At 36.0% G+C, this 19,285-nt stretch overlaps 2 protein-coding genes across 3 annotated transcripts in view; one reads left to right on the forward strand and one right to left on the reverse strand.

Annotated features, from left to right (window-relative positions):
• The window catches only part of fgf2 (fibroblast growth factor 2), a 223,315-nt gene extending 210,930 nt beyond the window's left edge, over positions 1–12,385 (reverse strand). Inside the window, exons 1-2 of the mRNA XM_042770472.1 lie at positions 11,929–12,385; positions 9,709–9,812 (exon numbers count right to left, since the gene is read on the reverse strand). Coding sequence (XP_042626406.1) covers positions 9,709–9,812; positions 11,929–12,235 — 411 coding nt within the window. The 5' untranslated portion in view covers positions 12,236–12,385. The remainder of the gene's footprint in view (positions 1–9,708; positions 9,813–11,928) is intronic.
• The window catches only part of dele1 (DAP3 binding cell death enhancer 1), a 239,934-nt gene that overhangs the window by 186,339 nt on the left and 34,310 nt on the right, over positions 1–19,285 (forward strand). The window lies entirely within an intron of this gene.

Consider the following 19,285-nt stretch of genomic DNA (forward strand, 5'->3'; position numbering starts at 1 on the left):
CATTGTGAAATGTTTATTCTGGTAACGTTAATGTTTAGCGTTGGAATAGTTCTTTAACATCGCTTCAAAATATTTTTGCCTTTTATGAAGATTATAATCCACATCGGGATCGCGTTTATGTCAGTCACTCGCTGCTGACGGACAAGTGAGTTTTTGGCGCTCAGCTTATTTTTAAAAGTTTTTAATGTTGCGTTATAGCTGTTATCTTTCTGAACTGAACACGGCCGCTGACGCTATCACAGACGCGAAGACGAAAAACTCGCCTTTGTATCATAACCACTCCTCTAGCCCCAGCTGGGCCCGCTTTGGCCCAAAGGTTTTTCGTCGGGGCCAAAAAAACCCTGGGCCGTTGGCCCCGAGGACGCCCCGACGAAGGCACGATCAAGGCCCGGGAAGTGAACAGTGGAAACGGAGACTGGCCCTGGCAAGCCACTATCACGCGCGCTTTTAAGGCCGACAGTGGAAACGCGGGGCGGCTAGTGGCCTCGCAGCACTGCAAATGGGTGCCGTTCAGAAATGAGAGTCCAAAACAAGCTGATCACAAACATTCACAATAATCAACAGTAATCCCACAGCCCTCCAGACCATCAGTTAACATCTGGGAGAAGACTCCTCATTCTGACGGCCCCCCCTAACTGCAGAGTATCAAATGCTGATGAGGACATGATGCAGTGCCCACATTTCTACAACAGTTTGCATGATGAAGAGAACAAAACTGCATTTTAAATTCTGAATTCTGTTGGAGTGAACGGTTGCTTTAAACCAAAGTAAGTAAGTTCCTGTTGCGGTGAAGTTTTGACAGTATTCGACCAGCAAGCTCAGATGCGGAGAAACGCGTTTCTCTATTCTCAACTGGATGATTTATTTTCAGGACGAGACGGCCGGTCGGGAGGTTTTGTGAAGAAAACCGGGCGTTGCGGATCCCAGTTACGATTCTAGCTCAGTCTCTGTCAGCAGCACAAATGATCCGGTAGAGCGTTCAGGGTGTCCGACATGTACCTGATCTGCAGACTAAGCTCCGCTATCCTACAATATCAACCTCTGCACTCAGAAGTGTCTGCCGCTGCCACTTGGTTCGATGTGGCTGAACTCGCCGAGGACACGCTGATCACGAGCCGGACTTCTGCGTGTACGGAGCGGAAAACGGTCTTTCCCACAGACATCGACATCACAGTGGAGAGCAGCTCGCCGGCCCTCTTCTATAAGCTGTACCACAGCCAGCCACAATACAGCTGCACTAAATAATGCGTTTTGTTTTTAGTCCAAATATATAAACCTTCTTTAAATCAAGATCCATTTACTGGAGAAAAAAAGGACTTACGATAGTCTGTGTTCCTGACAAAGGTATCAAATTCAATGCTTACAAACCAAAAACAAATATTGGCAATGGGCTATCAGCAAAATAAAACTATGTTCTATAAGGAACAACAAGATTATTTTTAGATTTTTATTTGCATATATATTGTGGAGCTTAAAACATGCTGAAAAGCATTTAAAAAAAACCAAAAAAAAAATAAACATTCATCCAGTAACTGTGGTCAGTAACTTTTTCTTTTTCTTCAAAAAAAAAAAAAAAAAATACCAAACTTTGTACTGGAAAATAAGACCAACTAACCACTTTTTTTTTTTGTTTTTGTGACAGTGGGACTCTACAAATAAAGCTTGCTCAATTTAGCACGGAGGAACCGGTTTGCGATTCTCATGAAGGACTGTATCTAATCACCTATCTTAACAAATATATGTGGGTCTCTATTTTACACCAAAACCTAAATATGTTTACTTACATGAAAAATTAAGCCTATTTTTGACCTTTCGCAGTTAAATTTACCCTGCCGGTGCACAAAAAACAACAAAAAAAAAAAAAACCTATATAACTAAATAAACGCAAACATTATACCAGTATTCTTTACTATTATAAAAGTACTGTTTGCTGAAATATATATCAAGAAAGCTGTTGTAGTGTTTGTAATAGATCTCTCAGTTAATGCGCAACACGCAAGAACACTTGGGTCTTAAAACTAAACTTAATCTTCTATATTTTTATGATTCACACCAGAATATATATTCTTAGTTTAAAAGAACAAGTGCTATAATGAAAAGGATTTATAAAAGCTGATTAAATGGCCAAAATCGGATCTTGATAATGGGTTCTTTGTTCCAACTGGAGAGCCTTATTTTTAAGACGTGGGTTTCTTGAACTTTTATAATATGTTACTATAGACTTGTTAATCAAGGAATCTGATTTCTCAGTTGCTCAAGAAATGATAAACTGTTACTGTTAATCTGGTTACTCGCATCAACAAAGTAAACTAAAACTAAATTAAAAACTATTTGTTCTAAGCCAAGATGATATATACGAAAGAGAATTAAAGTAGTTTCCACGGAACAAACAAAAAACATTCATGATGTACTCGGAATCCCTTCATCAAAGCGAATCTTTGTGTTCGCAAAACCCTCTCTCTCTCTAAAATACAGTATAGAAATACTTGCATATATTTGCATAAAGGAGCAGCATTAAAGTAAACTCACATTTTGTAGCCAAACTAAAAACATTCCTGCGAGAAATAGTGCAGGTTTAGTGCAGATCAGTGAACTCTCCGAACCAACCCTTCTGCCCTTGCTCGAGGGAATCAAGTGGAATGAAGACCTGTATTTGGAAAAGTTGGATCTGAGATCCATTATCGCGCGCCTGTCCGAATTGACGAAAGCCCATCTGAGGATATTGCTGATATCTCCAGGGTGACCGAACACGAACAAATAAACCCTGGTAATGCTCTCCAAGTACATCTGTTTGGGAAGCGTTCCTAGATAGAAATGCTGAAGGGAAGTGTTTTTTTCCAGACACGCTGAAGAATCTTGCACTTATCCGGATGAGCTCATCGTCTGAGTCAGTGGTCTGTCGCTCTCGGTTCAGGTTTGACAGCATCTCTCCATCAGCACTTGGCTGACCATGGGGCAGAAACAGGATGGCCTTCTGGCCCGGGCTGGTCTTCGAACCCCGATTTTATAATACTGGGCCTGTTCTCTTCAGAGCCACGTACCAGTCGGGAGTGTACTTCCGGGATCGGTACGTGTTGTAGTTATTCGACTCCAGGCGCTCCAGGAAATAACATTCATATGTTGTTCTCCCTCTGAGACAGAGACAAGACAACATTGACCAACATCACCGCCTGCATCATCTAAAGCATTAAACAACATTTTTTAAGAATGGAAATATATAAACAGCTTAAAAAGTTCAATTGGAAGACGACAGCATTAACACATCAGTTTAACTCAAACTGCACTCTGTTTAGCATTTAAAGCATTAAATATATAGTCAGCATAATGATTGGAAAAATGTAAAAATGTTTTGAAGTGTGATGGGGAAAGTTATTTTTAAAAGTAATGCATTACAATATTGCATTACTCAATTAAAAAGTAACCAATTGTGTTACTTTTTATAGAAAGTAATGCGTTATGTTACTTTTTGACAGCTTGGTTGGGCTCGCTTGTTTGGTTTGTTAATAACAAAAAACCCTAAAGTTATATTTTTTGGAAACTGTAAGGGTCTTTTCACACCAAACGTGAAATGAATAAGCCTCATGCTGAAGGAAGTGGCGGCAGGAGACGTGTGAGTGAATAAATGGGAAAACAAAATAACTTGTGTTACTTGTTTGAAAAAGTAACTCATTAACATCATTGTAGCTCAAATTTCTAGCATTAAATACCTTTTTGTCACTATAAAATATCTAATCAGCATAACAACTGGTTAAAAAAGTTTGAAAAGTTCAACTGAAAAATGTATTTTCATCAGTATGTGGTCTGCTTTAATAGCAGCAGCTGCATGAACAGGACACAATAATCATGTTTCTCCATCGTGATTTGATCCTAAAACTTTTTGTTTCCAGTTTTTCAGTGTGCTCTCAGATTTTTGGATCCCTCTGAGCTCAAACCTCACCGAGAGTCTTATTTCAGCTACAGCAGTAAAAGCTGTGCTGGAATATTAGCATTTGTCATCTATTATCTGGCAACAGCTTGTGAAACACTGCCTCTCGCTTTCCTGAGTCAGCTCGAGCCGGATGGTCTGGAAAAACGTCTCCTGACAGGAATGTGAGACCGTCAACCCAGCGCTTCAGCCAGTGTGGCTGTTTTATGTGACCTTCGTAATGTTGACATGCTGCTCATGTTTAAAGCCAACACTATCTGACCTGTTTCAGATTAAAACAGGATCTTAAACGAGAATGAATGTGTCTCTACACTCTTAAAAATAATTCCCATTGATGCTTCCGTGAAGAACCTTTAACATCCATGGATCCTTTCCAAGGTTTTTTACATTGTTATAAGATTCTTTAGATTATTAAGATGTTTTTCACACTTAAAAAAAAAAAAAAATCTTTCAAGAATTGATCACCAAATGCAATGCAAAAAAATTTCTTAGTTTTTTTTTTTTTTTTGTCTTCTTTTTCAGTGCAAATATTCAAACATTCTTCAGCCTTTGGTGCTTTGGTTAAACATATTTATAATTTTTTTATTTTTATTTTTTAGAACAGTATGAAACTTAGTAAAGGTTTTGGCACTTGCCACGTAAACACAAAAAAAAATCATGGACATTCGAAAGGGTTAAATGGCACTAAAAAACAGTCACACTTATACTCCTCGTGGTGAAATGTGACTGCATTGGAAATAATTGAGAAGCGAATATTATCTAGTGGAAACTTTTGGTACTGCGCACAAACAAAATCTTATTTTTTTGTGATATCAACCTCAAATTTGAAACACAACTTGTTTACATCGATAGTATATAATAGTGTTTTTGTATTACAAAGTATTACAAATATTATGTTTTTCATTGCAGCAATAATCTGCCAAGTGTCTTCTTTAAAAAGAGTCTTCAATCAAAAAACAAAAAACAAAACAAAAAAAAAAACTTTTTTGTTCTCCAGAGCATGTAAGATTAATATTTTATTTTCAGATCTATGCTCAAAAAGTGCATGTAAAAAGGATTATAACTACTGCATAAATATAATTTAGTACCATAAAGTCCTGTAAAAATACAAAATATTAAATAAAAAAAACAATCAAACTAAAATATAATATGTCCACCTCATTAAAGTAAAAAAAAGATGTGCACCAAAGGGTTGAGATACATTTATTTAAGTGCATTTGTGCTTTATAAAAAGAAACATACCTGCTAATGGGTCTGAAAAATTCAAAGGGAAAAACACTTTTCTTTTCTTTTTTAACTCATTGGCAGATATTTGTTCTTGTTTTCAGCACAAATTACTTCATCTTGATATTTTTCTCAGAACACTAAACTTAAAATCCTAAATCGTTTTGCTACTTTAGTAAATGTATCTTGATTTAAGAATGTTTGGATATTTGTGCTGGAAAACAAGACCGAAATACTCAGTAAAAAATCATTTCTGTAGTGCAAAAACGGGTGAGCACTGCTGCCAAAACAGCCTTGTGAAACCTTTATTCCTGAGAGTATGAAGGTGGTTGATGGCGTCAGATGAAACGTCAAGACTTTGTTATGTTTCATTTATGTTATTATGTTTCATTCTAGAGCCGACGCTGATGTTTCCTGTCGTGAGTTTTGAACAAGGAGAGCTGGCTGTTCACTGACTGTTGTGCAACACCTCCGTCATCAATGTAAGCATTGTTTCAGGAGCACAGAGACTCTCACAGCTCCAATCAACTCGGAGTGTGCGTCTATTTAACCGTATTCTGGGGTCAAATTTGTGAACTAAAATAAAAATAACATGTCTATGAAATGCCCCATTCAGATTTATTTAAGTGTGTGTGTGTGTGTGTGTGTGTGTGTGTGTGTGTGTGTGTGTGTGTGCTCGAATGTAACGCAAACACAGGCACAGGATCTTTACACTCAGCTGCTGTTTGTGACATGATTCAGTTTTTCAGTTTCATACAAACGGACGATCAAAAGAATCTCAAGCATGTTGATACCGTGGTAAAATGTGAATGTGTTCACGGGAGTCAGACTCTTCTGACGTACAGATCTGTGCTTTATGACGAACTCTGAAAGAGGATTACAGATGAGCTTAGGATTCCCTAAACCACACCAACGGAAACAGCTTGTGTGTGTGTGTGTGTGTGAGTAATTAAAAAAACTAAAACCTAAAAAAAACTATAGAGAGAGAGAGAGAGAGAGAGAGAGAGAGAGAGAGAGAGGCATATAAAAAACTAATTAAAAACAAAAACAAAACAATATTACTAAAACTACAACTAGAATTACATTTAAAATGGAATATATAAAATCTAATTCAAAATATTTACAAAAAACTATAATAAAAAATCAATTATACTGCAATAATACTGATTTGCAAGTTTGTTTGGTCTTATTTTAAGTCATTTAAAGTCAACTGTGAGGTTTTCTGAGGCCCTTTAGTGGACCCCGGACCCCTGGTTTCTATCATTCAAATGTTTTATGTGGTTTAGAAAACAAAATAATGTTGGCTACTGTCAAAAAGTCAGTTTTTGACAATGGGGAGTAATGAAAGTGATGAAAATGAAATGAAAATGAAAGTAATTGTTCATTTGTCGCCGTAAACTATATGTATTTTATTGAATCTTTTATTTTGTATGATTTTTCTGATTATTCAAGATACGATGCGACAGGACTACTGGCTTCTCTTAGGTCCTGTAACTGGTCACATTTCTTCACTTCCAGAATAAAAATCTCCTGATAATTTACTCGCCCCCATGTCATCATGATATTCATGTCTTTCCATTGGCTCCTATAAGAAAAAAAACTTAGGTGCCAAATAATTTCTTTTTATTTATTTATTTTTTATTTTTTTACATTTTAACATTTCAATCATACTGTCATGTTTATGTCTCATCTTTTCTTGACTTTATCAGCATTTTATTCCATCTTGTAGATGACCTGGGAACTAAGGTTCACTTAAAGTGGGAACTAAATGTCTTTTCCAGCTTGAAATCTACAGTCAGAAAGAACTGTTCATTACACAGATTCTGTACCAGTATCATGGAGCATCTCTTGGCCACTGAGTGTAGTTTGGGCTCCTCCTCAGTGCATCCTGTAAATGTTGTCATACACTCTTAAAAATAAAGGTGCTTCACGATGCCACAGAATAACCTTTTTTGTCTAAATGGTTTCATAAAGAACCTTTAACATCTGAAGAACCTCAACGTTTCACAAACGGTTCTTTGTGGTGAAAGAAGGCTCTCCAGATTATAAAAAGTTGAGAAAGAGATGCTTCTTTAAAGAACCTTTGACCGAATGCTTCTTTGTGGAACCAAAAATGGTTCTGTGAAGAACCTTTTAAGCACCTTTATTTTTAAGAATGTATTTCTTTCACATTTCAGTCTGTTTTTCTTCATTAGTAAAATGCAATTTTATAGGAGTTGAATCATAGACAACATGTAAAAATGCATAAAATATTAAAATGCAATAGCACATAAATATAGCAAAATGCTCCTCTTTATAGTTATTTTTCTAGCTGACTGATGAGCTTATGGACACCGAAGGGTTAATGCTGAGGTAAATGTATATTATGTTGCAATGTTTACAAGCTTTACACGTTTTCTGCAGTTTAAAACAATAAATGAGCTTTTGAGACATTTCAGTAAGTTGTCCTGTGGGCTCTCTTATAAAATAGCCTATCTTTTACCTTTAAAGGGGTCATATGATGCGATTTCCAATTTTCCTTTCTCTTTGGAGTGTTACAAGCTCTTGGTGAATAAAGAAGATCTGTAAAGTTGCAAAGACTAAAGTCTCAAATCCAAAGAGATATTCTTTATCAAAGTTTAGACTCGTCCACGCCCCCCTGAAACGGCTATTTGTAACACCCCCCACATCTCTACATGGCCTCTCTGGCCAATCACAGCACACCTCGCTTTTCAGAGCGATGAGGTTTGTGAAAATCGACGTGTTTCAGAAGGCGGGGCATAGAGGAGAAACAATAATGTACATTTTGTGGAAAATAATGTTTTTTTTTTTTTTTTTTTTTTTTACCTTAAACCGCATAAACACATTTCATTACACCAAATACACCAAAAATAATGTTCTTTTTAGCAGCATCATATAACCCCTTCAATTCATGTTTATTATGTAGCCTACTAGAGTAGTAAAGAGAAAGATTAAATGGGTTGCATGCGCTTGAACTGAGGCGCTAACGCGATCGCGCCTGCCTCATTAAAGAGGACCAAAAACTGTATTCATTGTTTGTATTTCGTTATGAATTTTGAATCATTTTAAAGCTGATACTTCATTTATTAAAAAGTAACAAAGCTTTTTGCGATTACTGGACGGCAAGTGTGCTTCAAATAATGAAGTTCACGCATTAAAAGAAAACAGCATAGACCTGAGATCTTAAGAAGAAGTCATATTATTAATGATTATAAACGAGAATTGTTAACGTCATTGCCAATATCCACACAGCTGACAGCTTTACCTGTTGTAGTTTGTTCAAGTTGTGCATGAAATAGACGCTGCTTTTCCTCGCTTTCACTTCTTACGTCTCCGTTATTTCGATCTCGTTCACGCTGCACGACTGAGCTGCGTTTATCAGCTGCGTGGCAGAGATGAGGACTGTTTGAAACTATTTTTTCAACTAAAACTTTGATGTGCATTGTCTTAGTGAACATAGCAAATGATGTGATCACAAAACAATCAGGAAAAAAGGGCATTACATGCAAATTTTAAGTTATAACATAAATACATAGGCCTAATCGCCAGTGGTGACCTCAGCAAAAACTTAACTTGCAATTTAATACTTTTGGTCATAAATGTGACTGTTTTAGTCGCAGTTTGGAGCCCTACTGTTTTCAGGCGCAAAGAAATTAAGGTTTTTGAGGACAAATGCTGGTCTTGCACTAGCACAAATTACGTAATTACGTTGGAAATGTCACGTCGTGCCTAACAACGCACCTTAGCTGTTATAAATTCACTGTAAACCACGGCTTCACGAGGCTTATTGCTTTTAAAGAACGGTTATTCCATATACTTATTACGGTTAAAGTGTAATGATATTAATAAAAACAGTATTCTTCCGCCAAACAATGTAGTTCCTCAGAAACAGTTGTGGTTCCAACAAAGTAACCATTGCCGAGCAACACACAAACGTAAACAAAGGTGTGTGTTTGTAGAGTAATTTACAACAGCTTCGAACGCGGCTCAGCCAATCAGAAATCAAGGACCGGAACTATCTGTTTTATAATGAAATATTTTTAAGTAATCGGTGGCCACAAAAATTTTGAGTATTCTGAACTTATCAGGTTTTACAGTGTACTTTAACAAAGGAAAACCAGTCTCCTCTTGGTTTATATTGAAATCCTCCCACATTTTTCTTTACAGATCTTCATTTTGTACTTCTAATTTGTGACAAGTGTTTTGTTTTGCACTTTACTAGACTTCTTTTGGACTATTGGAAAAAAAAGAACATTCACTGCCATTATAAAGCTTGGAAGAGCCAGGACATTTTTTAATATAACTCCAATAGCATTCGTCTTAAAGAAGAAAGTCATATAGAGTTAGGATGGCTTGAGGGTGAGTAAATCATTGGGTGATTTTTATTTTTGGGTGAACTATCCCTTTAAGATACAGATCTGCTGTAAAGCTGCTTTGAAGTGATGTGTATTGTGAAAAGCGCTATACTTGACTTGACTTCACGTCAGCCCCCGAATGTGCATACAGGTTAAGATTATAAAGTAAAGGCCAAGAGCTGTAAGATCAAGAGAGCGTCTTACCGTTCCGATCAGTCGTCCGTCCGCGTTCATGGCGAGGTAACGGTTTGCACAGATCCCTTTAATCACCACCTCACCGACGGCCGTGGCCTGGAGCTGCAGCCGGACTGCGAGAGAACAAACACACACAAACGATCTGTAAGTTACTCTTGGTTCGTACCGACTTCGCGAACCATGAACCGAACCGTGAGCAACCGTTACACTCCTAATACTAATGACACCAGCCTTCCCGGTTAGTTCCGGTGGCCACAGATTTGTGTTCCGCTCCCGTGTTTGTGCACGTGCTCTGTGAAGAACGCCAACAGTTTTAATTTTGCCGCGTTGAGCATTGTAGCCAATCACAGGTGTCTGTTGAGGGCGTGAATGTGATGGCCAATCAGAGGCATCTAAATCAGAACGCTCAATATGCCAGACTTTAAAAGGATGCACTATAAACTATGCACTTATACACTTATGCATGCACTCAACCATGTAATGTATGAATTATATAAGGTTATTTTGTCATTCATAAGTTCAGCACGAGCTCTGCGCTTGCTTATAGTTTTTATATAATCAACAAAGTATAAACACGACGTAAATAAGAGATTCAATGTGCAATATAGATAGACAGATTTCTGTTATTATAATTATTAAAACATGAGTTTTCAGTCAGTGAGTTTTCATTCCCAAGCCTCCATTTGAAAACATTGTTCATCAAAAGTTGCATCATTAATTGGACCTGAGCTGACATGAATTACAAGTGAACAGTTGTATTTTTCAATTTTTTGATTAAAAGCTAACAAAGATTAATAACTGTAACAAATGCATTGCTCATTGTTAGTTAATGCATTAATTAATCGGACCTTATTGTAAATGGTTACCAGCAAAGGTTTTATCAGAAACAAATATGGTTGATTACTCTCAGAAATGATGCAAACTATGTAAAGAGTATCAAACACAGAGGTTCAGGTCCGAATAAATGAAGCGTGAGGTGGGCGGGGTTTGAGAAGTGTCACTCAGTGGTTGCCCCTAGCAACAGGATTTTTAATTCTGACTTTTTACAGTCTATGGTCTAAACTAAAGAGATCAGTGTTTCAGTTTCTATTTTGACTGAACTGAACTTGGAATAAGGAGACCATTTCCTCTTCATTTACACACACTCACCAGTCTTTATAACACACTTTATGAAAACATGATGTAACACACACACACACACACACACACACACACACACACACACACACAGTTACTCTATATTCTGTGAACTCTTGAACTACGTTTGTTCATTTATAAATTTTTTAAGAGATATAACCGTATATAAAAAGTTACACGTTTTGTTTTCAGGTCATTTTGGACCCATACGGAGGTGTCAAAGTTATATTAGTGTCAAAAAAGCTTTAATAAAATATATTTTGCCTTTCTCCATATCGGTCACACCTCTGGGACTGAATTTTGTTGATAAACATGAATATGTGTGTCTATTGACGAACCATGAGGAATGAAAAACTGATCACTTTTTTCATCTTAAAGTGAACGTTTATACAATTTAAATTACTTGCCTAAAAATACTGAAAACTTTTCAGAGTAATATTTGTTGTTTTGTTAGAAATAAATATGTTGGTTTCATAGATTTGGACTGTTTTTTTTGAGTAATCATGAGTTTATAAATTCAAAAAGGAATTTAATTACATTCCATTCATTCCAATGATTCACAGATTATATGTTATTATAAATTTCATACAGTGCTATATATATATATATATATATATATATATATATATATATATATATATATATATATATATATATATACACACAAAAAAAAAAAACTTCTCATTAATATTATATCAAAATATAATATTAATATTTTTTTTTGCACCATTGTGTTTTCATTTAATTTACAATTTCTCAATTTTTATTTTTATAAATTAGCAATAAATCCAGGATTAACATGACTGACTTTTTTTTTTTTTTTTTTTTTTTTCACATTTAGCTACAATATGGTTTTAGTTTAAAAACACTAAGTTATGACTGGTCCCTGAATGTGAACAGTATTCAGATTTTGAATGCAGAAGAACTCAAGAGACTGAAGATGGACCTGTAAAATCTGACATAATCATCATCATCATCATCATCATCATCAGGGCCAGATTCTCATCTCTGCTCCACATCAGACGCATAAAGGGTGTTTGTAGGCTCTGGATCGTCGGTTTTTCCGCGGAAGAACAGAACAAACGCACTCACTGTGCGGGTCGCTCTTCTCGCGGATCCCGTCCACTCGCCCGTCAGAGTTGATCCGCAGGAAGTATCCGCCGTTTTTGCAGTAAAGCCGCTTGGGCTCCTTGAAGTTCCCCGAAGGAAAGCCTCCGCTCGCCCCGTCGTCCGGTGCGGCCGGGAGCGTGGTGATTCCTCCCGCCGCCATCTCTCGCTCTCTCGGTTTCTCCGTCTCTGCCCCCCTCGGCATCTCCGGAGCCCCTCCGCGGCCTCCCCGCGCCTCCGCCCCCTCCTCCCCCGTCTCCTTCCGGCGCTCCGCGGAGCCACGGAGCCTCATCAAACCGCGGATAAACTCTTCAAGCTGCTGGACTTTGTATCTCCGACCGCAGAGGGAGAGCGGATCTGCGATGAAGAGGATGGTCTGGAGTGGAGTGGAGCAGCTGGAGGAGATCTCTCTCTCTCTCTCTCTCTCTCTCTCTCTCTCCCTCTCCCCGTTGGGCCCCTGACCGCGTTATTTCCTTAACATACTGTATTAACAGAGAGAGAGAGAGAGAGAGAAAGGAAACTAGTCCTGTCCCAAAGCATGTCATCTCACACACACACACACACACACACACACACACACACACAACAAAATGTTCATGAACAATGAGCAGAGAATGATTTTAAAAACATACGCAGTTACATCGCTTTTTTTTTAGATGATTTAGATGCAAATGGATATTTTATGTAGTTTTGCTATTTTTTATTAGGTTTTTATATTTGTATTATTATTGTTGTTCTTATATTTCTACATCACTTTATTTTATTTTACTTAGCAAGGCAAAAGTTTTTATGTTTGTTTTTCATATTTCATTTTAGCTTATTTTCAATACCATTGTTTTAAAAATAGTTTAAGTAATATTTCTAAAATTTAATTTTTTTTTTTTTTCAGTTTAAATTTTTTATTTATCTTTCAATTATTGGAAACAATTTTAAGGTTTGGTATTTTTTTATTAACTTTAGTAATTTAAATTTTTATTAGTTTAATTTATATGGTTTAATATATTTGTATTTAGTTTTTAGTAATTTTAGATCTTCTGAATAGTTTTAATAAACTTGTTATGTACTTTTTATAATTTAAATTTTTATATACATTTCTATAAAGCTTTAGTTTTATATCAGATTTAATAGTAATTTTTGCTTAGGCAAAATTTCTAATAGTTTTTTTTTTTTTTTTTTTAAAAAAAAAGCTTTATTTTATTTCAGTTTAAGTGTTAATAATTTTAGCACTTCACTTCAACTAGTTGCTAAGGCAAATTTTCAAAATGTAAAGATTTTTTATTTATGTTTTTCAGCTAACATTTATATTTAATTTAAGCTTGATTTCAACCAAAATCGGTATAGATTAAGTTTTAGTTATTTGTGTTATTTTGTCATTTTATCAAGCTTTATTTTATTTCTACTAACTAAAACTGAATATATATATATATATATATATATATATATATATATATATATATATATATATATATATATATATATATACATACATTCACAATAGGGAAATACAAACATTATCAATGTATCACTTAAATAATCACATTTTTTTATATTTTTTTTTTTATTATTTGACCTTTATTTAACCAGGAAAATCTCTCTGAGATTAAAATCTCTTTCACAGGAGAGTCCTGGCCAAGAATGGACAGCAGTTACATCACACTTACAAATTAAAACAACAAATACACAATTTAAAAAACACTCAAAACAATTACAAATCAGTGAATCTTCTTCGAGTGACCGAGTAATAGATATAAAATGTTCCATAGGCAACAGAGTTTGTAATTTCAATTTCATTTGGATTGAATTCCATTCAAACGGTGCTGCATACATAAAAGCCCTTTTTCCCAGTTCAGTTCTCACAAATGGGACAGAGAGAGTAAAACAATTATCAGACCGGAGGGAATATTTCCCAACCCTTTTCTTTTGAATTAGACAACCTAAATATGAAGGCAACAATAGTTTTATAAATGATTAAGTAAAAATGAATTTTCCTTCTAATAGACAAAGATGGCCAGGATACTCTATTATACAATATATCAAATGATGAGTTAAAGGTTTACTATCTGATATAAATCTTAAAGCATTGTGATAAACAGCATCCAAAGAAGAAAGAAGTTGAGAAGAAGCATAATCACCATAATCGAGTACAGGCAAGAAAGTAGCAGAAACTAACCTCTTTCTTACATTAAATGAAAAACAGAACTTATTTCTAAAATAAAACCCAAGCTTTATTTTTAATTGTTTCGTTAAATTAAATACGGAAGTCGTGGCCTAATGGTTAGAGAGTTGGACTCCCAATCGAAGGGTTGTGAGTTCGAGTCTTGGGCCGGCAGGAATTGTAAGTGGGGGGAGTGAATGTACAGTTCTCTCTCCACCCTCAATACCACGACTGAGGTGTCCTTGAGCAAGGCATCGAACCCCATACTGCTCCCCGGGCGCCGCAGCATAAAAATGACTGCCCACTGCTCCGGGTGTGTGTTCACAGTGTGTGTGTGTTCACTGCTCTGTGTGTGTGCACTTCGGATGGGTTAAAATTCTGAGTATGGGTCACCATACTTGGCTGAATGTCACGTCACTTTTATATGAGACCCAAAAGATAATTTATCATCGATAGTGATACCAAGATATTTATATTCTTTCACTAACTCAATCACATTACCTTGCAAAGTCTGAAGAGGAATAAAGTTTGTCTACCGCCTTTTTCGAGCTTGAGAATAACATGATTTTAGTTTTATCAGCATTCAGAACAAGTTTTAGTGTATGAAGCCGTAACTGAAAAACATCAAATGGCGCTTGAAGTTTAATCAAGGCTTGCTGTTTTGAAGGTGCACCACAATACATAACAGTGTCATCTAAAATGTAAATTAACGTCTTGATTACCATGATCGATACTGTTTATGTAGATAGTAAATAAAAGGGGCCCTAACACGGATCCTTGAGGAACTCCTTTAACAATCTCCAACAGTCCTGAATATTTTTTTTTGCCCTCAGCCTGAACACATTGGGTTCTATTAATTAAATAATTTTTAAACCATAAAAATTATTTAATTTTTATTTTTTTTAAAAATAACATGTTTTGATAAGCCAACACTCCTTAATCTATGCAGCAATATCTCATGATCCACTGTGTCAACACATAAACACAAATATATTATTAAATACATTAAAGTATTGAACACTTGAAGCAAAAGGAATATATTTTATACATTTGACATAAATGAGTCCTATACATTACCTATATATATATATATATACCTGATAATAATAATTAAAGAATAAATTAATTGAAATGTTTTTCTACAGTGGAGTTCAAAATTTCAAAAATGTTTTTTATCATTGATTTAAACTTGAGTGCACATCTTGCTGATACTGATAATGCTGTTTGTACCGAGTTAAAGAAGAGTCCTGTAGCTCACTGTAAACATGTGGCTGCAATCCTCACAACAGCCCACAAGCACTTCCTGTAAGGTCTCTTTGTTATCTCAGTTGTTTCTTCTAGACTGCATGCGATTAAATGAAGGATGAGATGAAATGCTTCTCAGATGTTTCTCCTGCGGTGATCAGACATGTGGAGATTCAGAAGAGATCCCAACAATGTCATCCACTGCTCAGATTTGCTAAAATACTCACTTAGAACACCATATGACACCACCATATGACCTCTGGTGACCTCACATGAGAGAAGCCCTTCCACACGTCACAGTGGTTTCTCATCCCGGACCTCCTGTTATAGAGAGAAGAACATCTGGGTTCAGAGGAGCGTTTGAGGATTCCCATCACTGACCACATCACGTCTGTGAGCTCCATCCACTTTATAACATTCATGAAAATTCAAGAAGAAGCCTTTGACAAACCACAGTGATGCTGTAAAGGCTTCGATCCTCCCTCATGCAAAACCAGCTTTAGTTTTAGCACAAACACAGAACAGGTTTGACTTCAGACCACTCATTACAAACCCTACAGCCCACACACACACACACACACACACACACACACACACACACACACACACACACACACACACACACACACACACACACACACACACACACACACACAGACTGTTACACATAACACAAACTGAAACAACAGGTAAACAATGTAATAACATTACAAAATAATAATAATACTTATTATTAATATAAATTAACTTAAAAAAATAATGTTTTAATAAAAATAAAATTAATGAAATATAATAATAAATAATAAATATCAGAATAATAATAATTGTACAAATACAAAACAAATAAAAAAAATAAAAAAAAAAATAAAAATACAAAATACAACTTTTATTTAAAAAATCTTTTATTTAAAAAAAAAGTTTCTCTCCCATAGCTTATACTACTAGATCCTGTTAAACAAAACACATCTGAACTGAATCAACAGGTAAACAACATAATAGGCTTAATGTTTTAATAAATATTTTGAAAATATATAATATGTTTTGAAAAATATACAATATAATATAATGAAAATCGAAATCTGATTTTAAATAAACATGCACATTACTATTATTATCATTATTAATGATAATTAATACATAAATACAATAAAATATAATATAAATGTATATAAATATAATAAATTATATAAATATTTAGTAATAATAAGAAAATTATAAAAAATTTAGTACAAATAATATTTTAGTAAAAAATAATAATGCAATTAAATAATGGATTAAGCCGTTTCTTCCTCACAGCTGTCCGTACTAAACAGAAGCGCCCTGCAGACTGAGTCTGTAACTGTACCGGCGAGCGGCGGCCTCTGGCGGCGGGAGAATGAACTGCAGACTGTATTTTATAATTTAGGAGGGATTGCGTCATTTCCGCCGTTCGTCCTTCACCGAGCCCCGGCTGTAACTCGTGACTGTCAGAGAGCATCATGGCGTGAGTTTATTAATCCTCATAAATTTACAGAAACAACAGCAGACATGTGGAGGATTCAGAGTTTGGTGGGCAGAGGTGAGCTGCGATACATTAATACACTGACACAAACAGATACATCGATACGATACATTAACACAGTGATACATTGTTGCGATGTTTCACTGAATGCGATTGTGTAACAAGTAACATTAAGAGGAACAGGACTTAAGTTGAATATCTGAATAAAACACATTTTAATAAGTTTGAGGATAGTTTCGGTTTCAGTTTTTGAACAGCGATGCAAAGTGTATTAAGATCAACAGAAAACGGAAAACACACACATACACACAAACAAATAAATAAATTCTACGAGGATAACTAACGATAACTACACTGTGACATTTTAATAATCGTTCTGATTCTATGAAAATAGGTAATAATACAGTTATTATGGCCATAACGACATGATATCAGAAGAAGAACGATATCACTGGATTCACTTTCAGAACTAAAAAAATAAATAAATATCGACAGCCAATCAGAATCTATCAAACTTAAGAAAAGCGCGATTATGTAAACATAACGTTATTGTATTAACTACAACTATAGAGTTTTAATTATCGTTTTTATTCTGAAAAAATAATGAATTCAACACCTCATCTATACTTTGAAGCGGCAGATGACAAAACTGTTCGCACTTGTCAAGCGTTTTAAGTCCCGTTCACACCAAGAACGAAATCTACTGTATAACGATAAAGGTGGATTCTGATTGGCTGTCGATGTTTTTATCGTTCATCAGTAGGGATGGGCGATACGACTTATTTTGTTTTCGATACGATACCAATATGAAAAAAGCCAGTATCGTCGATACAGATACAGATGCCTGTAAACTGAACCTTTAAGTTACGAAATTGATTAAAATATTAAATTACTACTAAGAGTAAAATGGGTAATGAGGCCCACTTAACTTTATATTTGAAACGCATTTCAACATTCAATATGCCTTAATTGCAACTTATCACTGTTAAAAAAAACACACACACCATGGTATCGATATTTTTTTATTTGAGTATCGATACTTTCGAAACTCGCATCAGTATCGATATATAAATACTTCAGTATCGATATGCCTGCTGCAAAAAAAATAAATAAAAACATCTGGAACTGATTCCAGTGACATCGTTCCTCTGCGTTATCTTTATCGTTGTGCACTCGTGCAATTAGAACAACTTTTAAAGCTTCCTCTGATCATTATCATCATTACACACACACACAAACTCTCTCTCTCTCAATATGAGAAGCATACAGGATGTGATCACTTCCTACTACTGATCTATTTTTTGAAACACATATAAAAACTTTCTAAACTTTTCTAACATTTCTATTTGCTGTTGAAATATAATCATTTACACAGTGGCTGTCATAACATGTTTCAGAACAGATTTATTTAAACATACACTAAGACATCACTAACAGGTAAAGTAAAATATATCGAGTATATAGTCTAATATTTGGCGAAATGATCTTCTCTAGATCTCTAATCTTTCAGTTATAGAGTTGTGGACACTGAGACTTTCCTGAGGTGAATGAAATGCTACATTGTCATCTTTCTGCGGGTGAAACACTGATTGAGTGATTACACGAGGCATGAATACAAGTATTAAAGAGCAAGGGATGACCGCGCTCACGGAGGTGTTTATACAGCGATCTGTCGCGCCACAACACAGAGTGTCAAAGCAGCATTAATAGTTTGAATTTCCAGAAAAAATGGACATAATTTGAAAGATGAGACTTTGTTTCTTATCTAAAGTAACTGGAAGTTTCCTTTGTTTCATTTCATCAAATGTTGCATTTGTGGGTCGGTAAACACCGGATCTCTGAAACCTCTCATGTGTTTTGCTCCTGACCCGCAGTGTTGAGCCGTTGCCATGGAAACGCCCAGCTGCGGCTCTCGCAGGGTCATCACGTGGAGGACGAGGTCATCAACTCCTCCATCCTGACCAGCGGACGACACGCGTCTGACAGCAGCAGGTACTGGAGCGCACGCCTGACCCCTGACCCCTAAACCACTGAGGTGAGCTAACTGTCCCTCTGTCCCTCAGTTCTCACAGTTCTCACGATCAGAAGAAGAAGAGAGCGTCTCAGTTCTGCTACACTGGTCTGCCCAGATACACCGCTCTCGATGCAGTGGGATGGGTAATTCACGTATAACTCTACTGTGTTTCGTGTGTCATCTCTGTCGTGTGTTTTATTAACTGGTGTGTGTGTGTGTGTGTGTGTGTGTGTGTGCAGGGCGCCGCTGCGGTTCTCTTCATGCAGCTCTGTCGCAGGATTCACTCTCGGCTGTCCTCGCACACGGATCAGAACCCTGGACCGGCCCAGATACAGAAATGCTCCTACAAAGTCCTGATTGACATCTGTGAGTCCTGCTGTCAATCACACAACACTTCAGCCAATCAGAGATCACTCAGGCAACAGAT

Source organism: Cyprinus carpio, chromosome A14 (genome assembly GCF_018340385.1).
Source record: "Cyprinus carpio isolate SPL01 chromosome A14, ASM1834038v1, whole genome shotgun sequence".
NCBI lineage: Eukaryota > Metazoa > Chordata > Actinopteri > Cypriniformes > Cyprinidae > Cyprinus > Cyprinus carpio.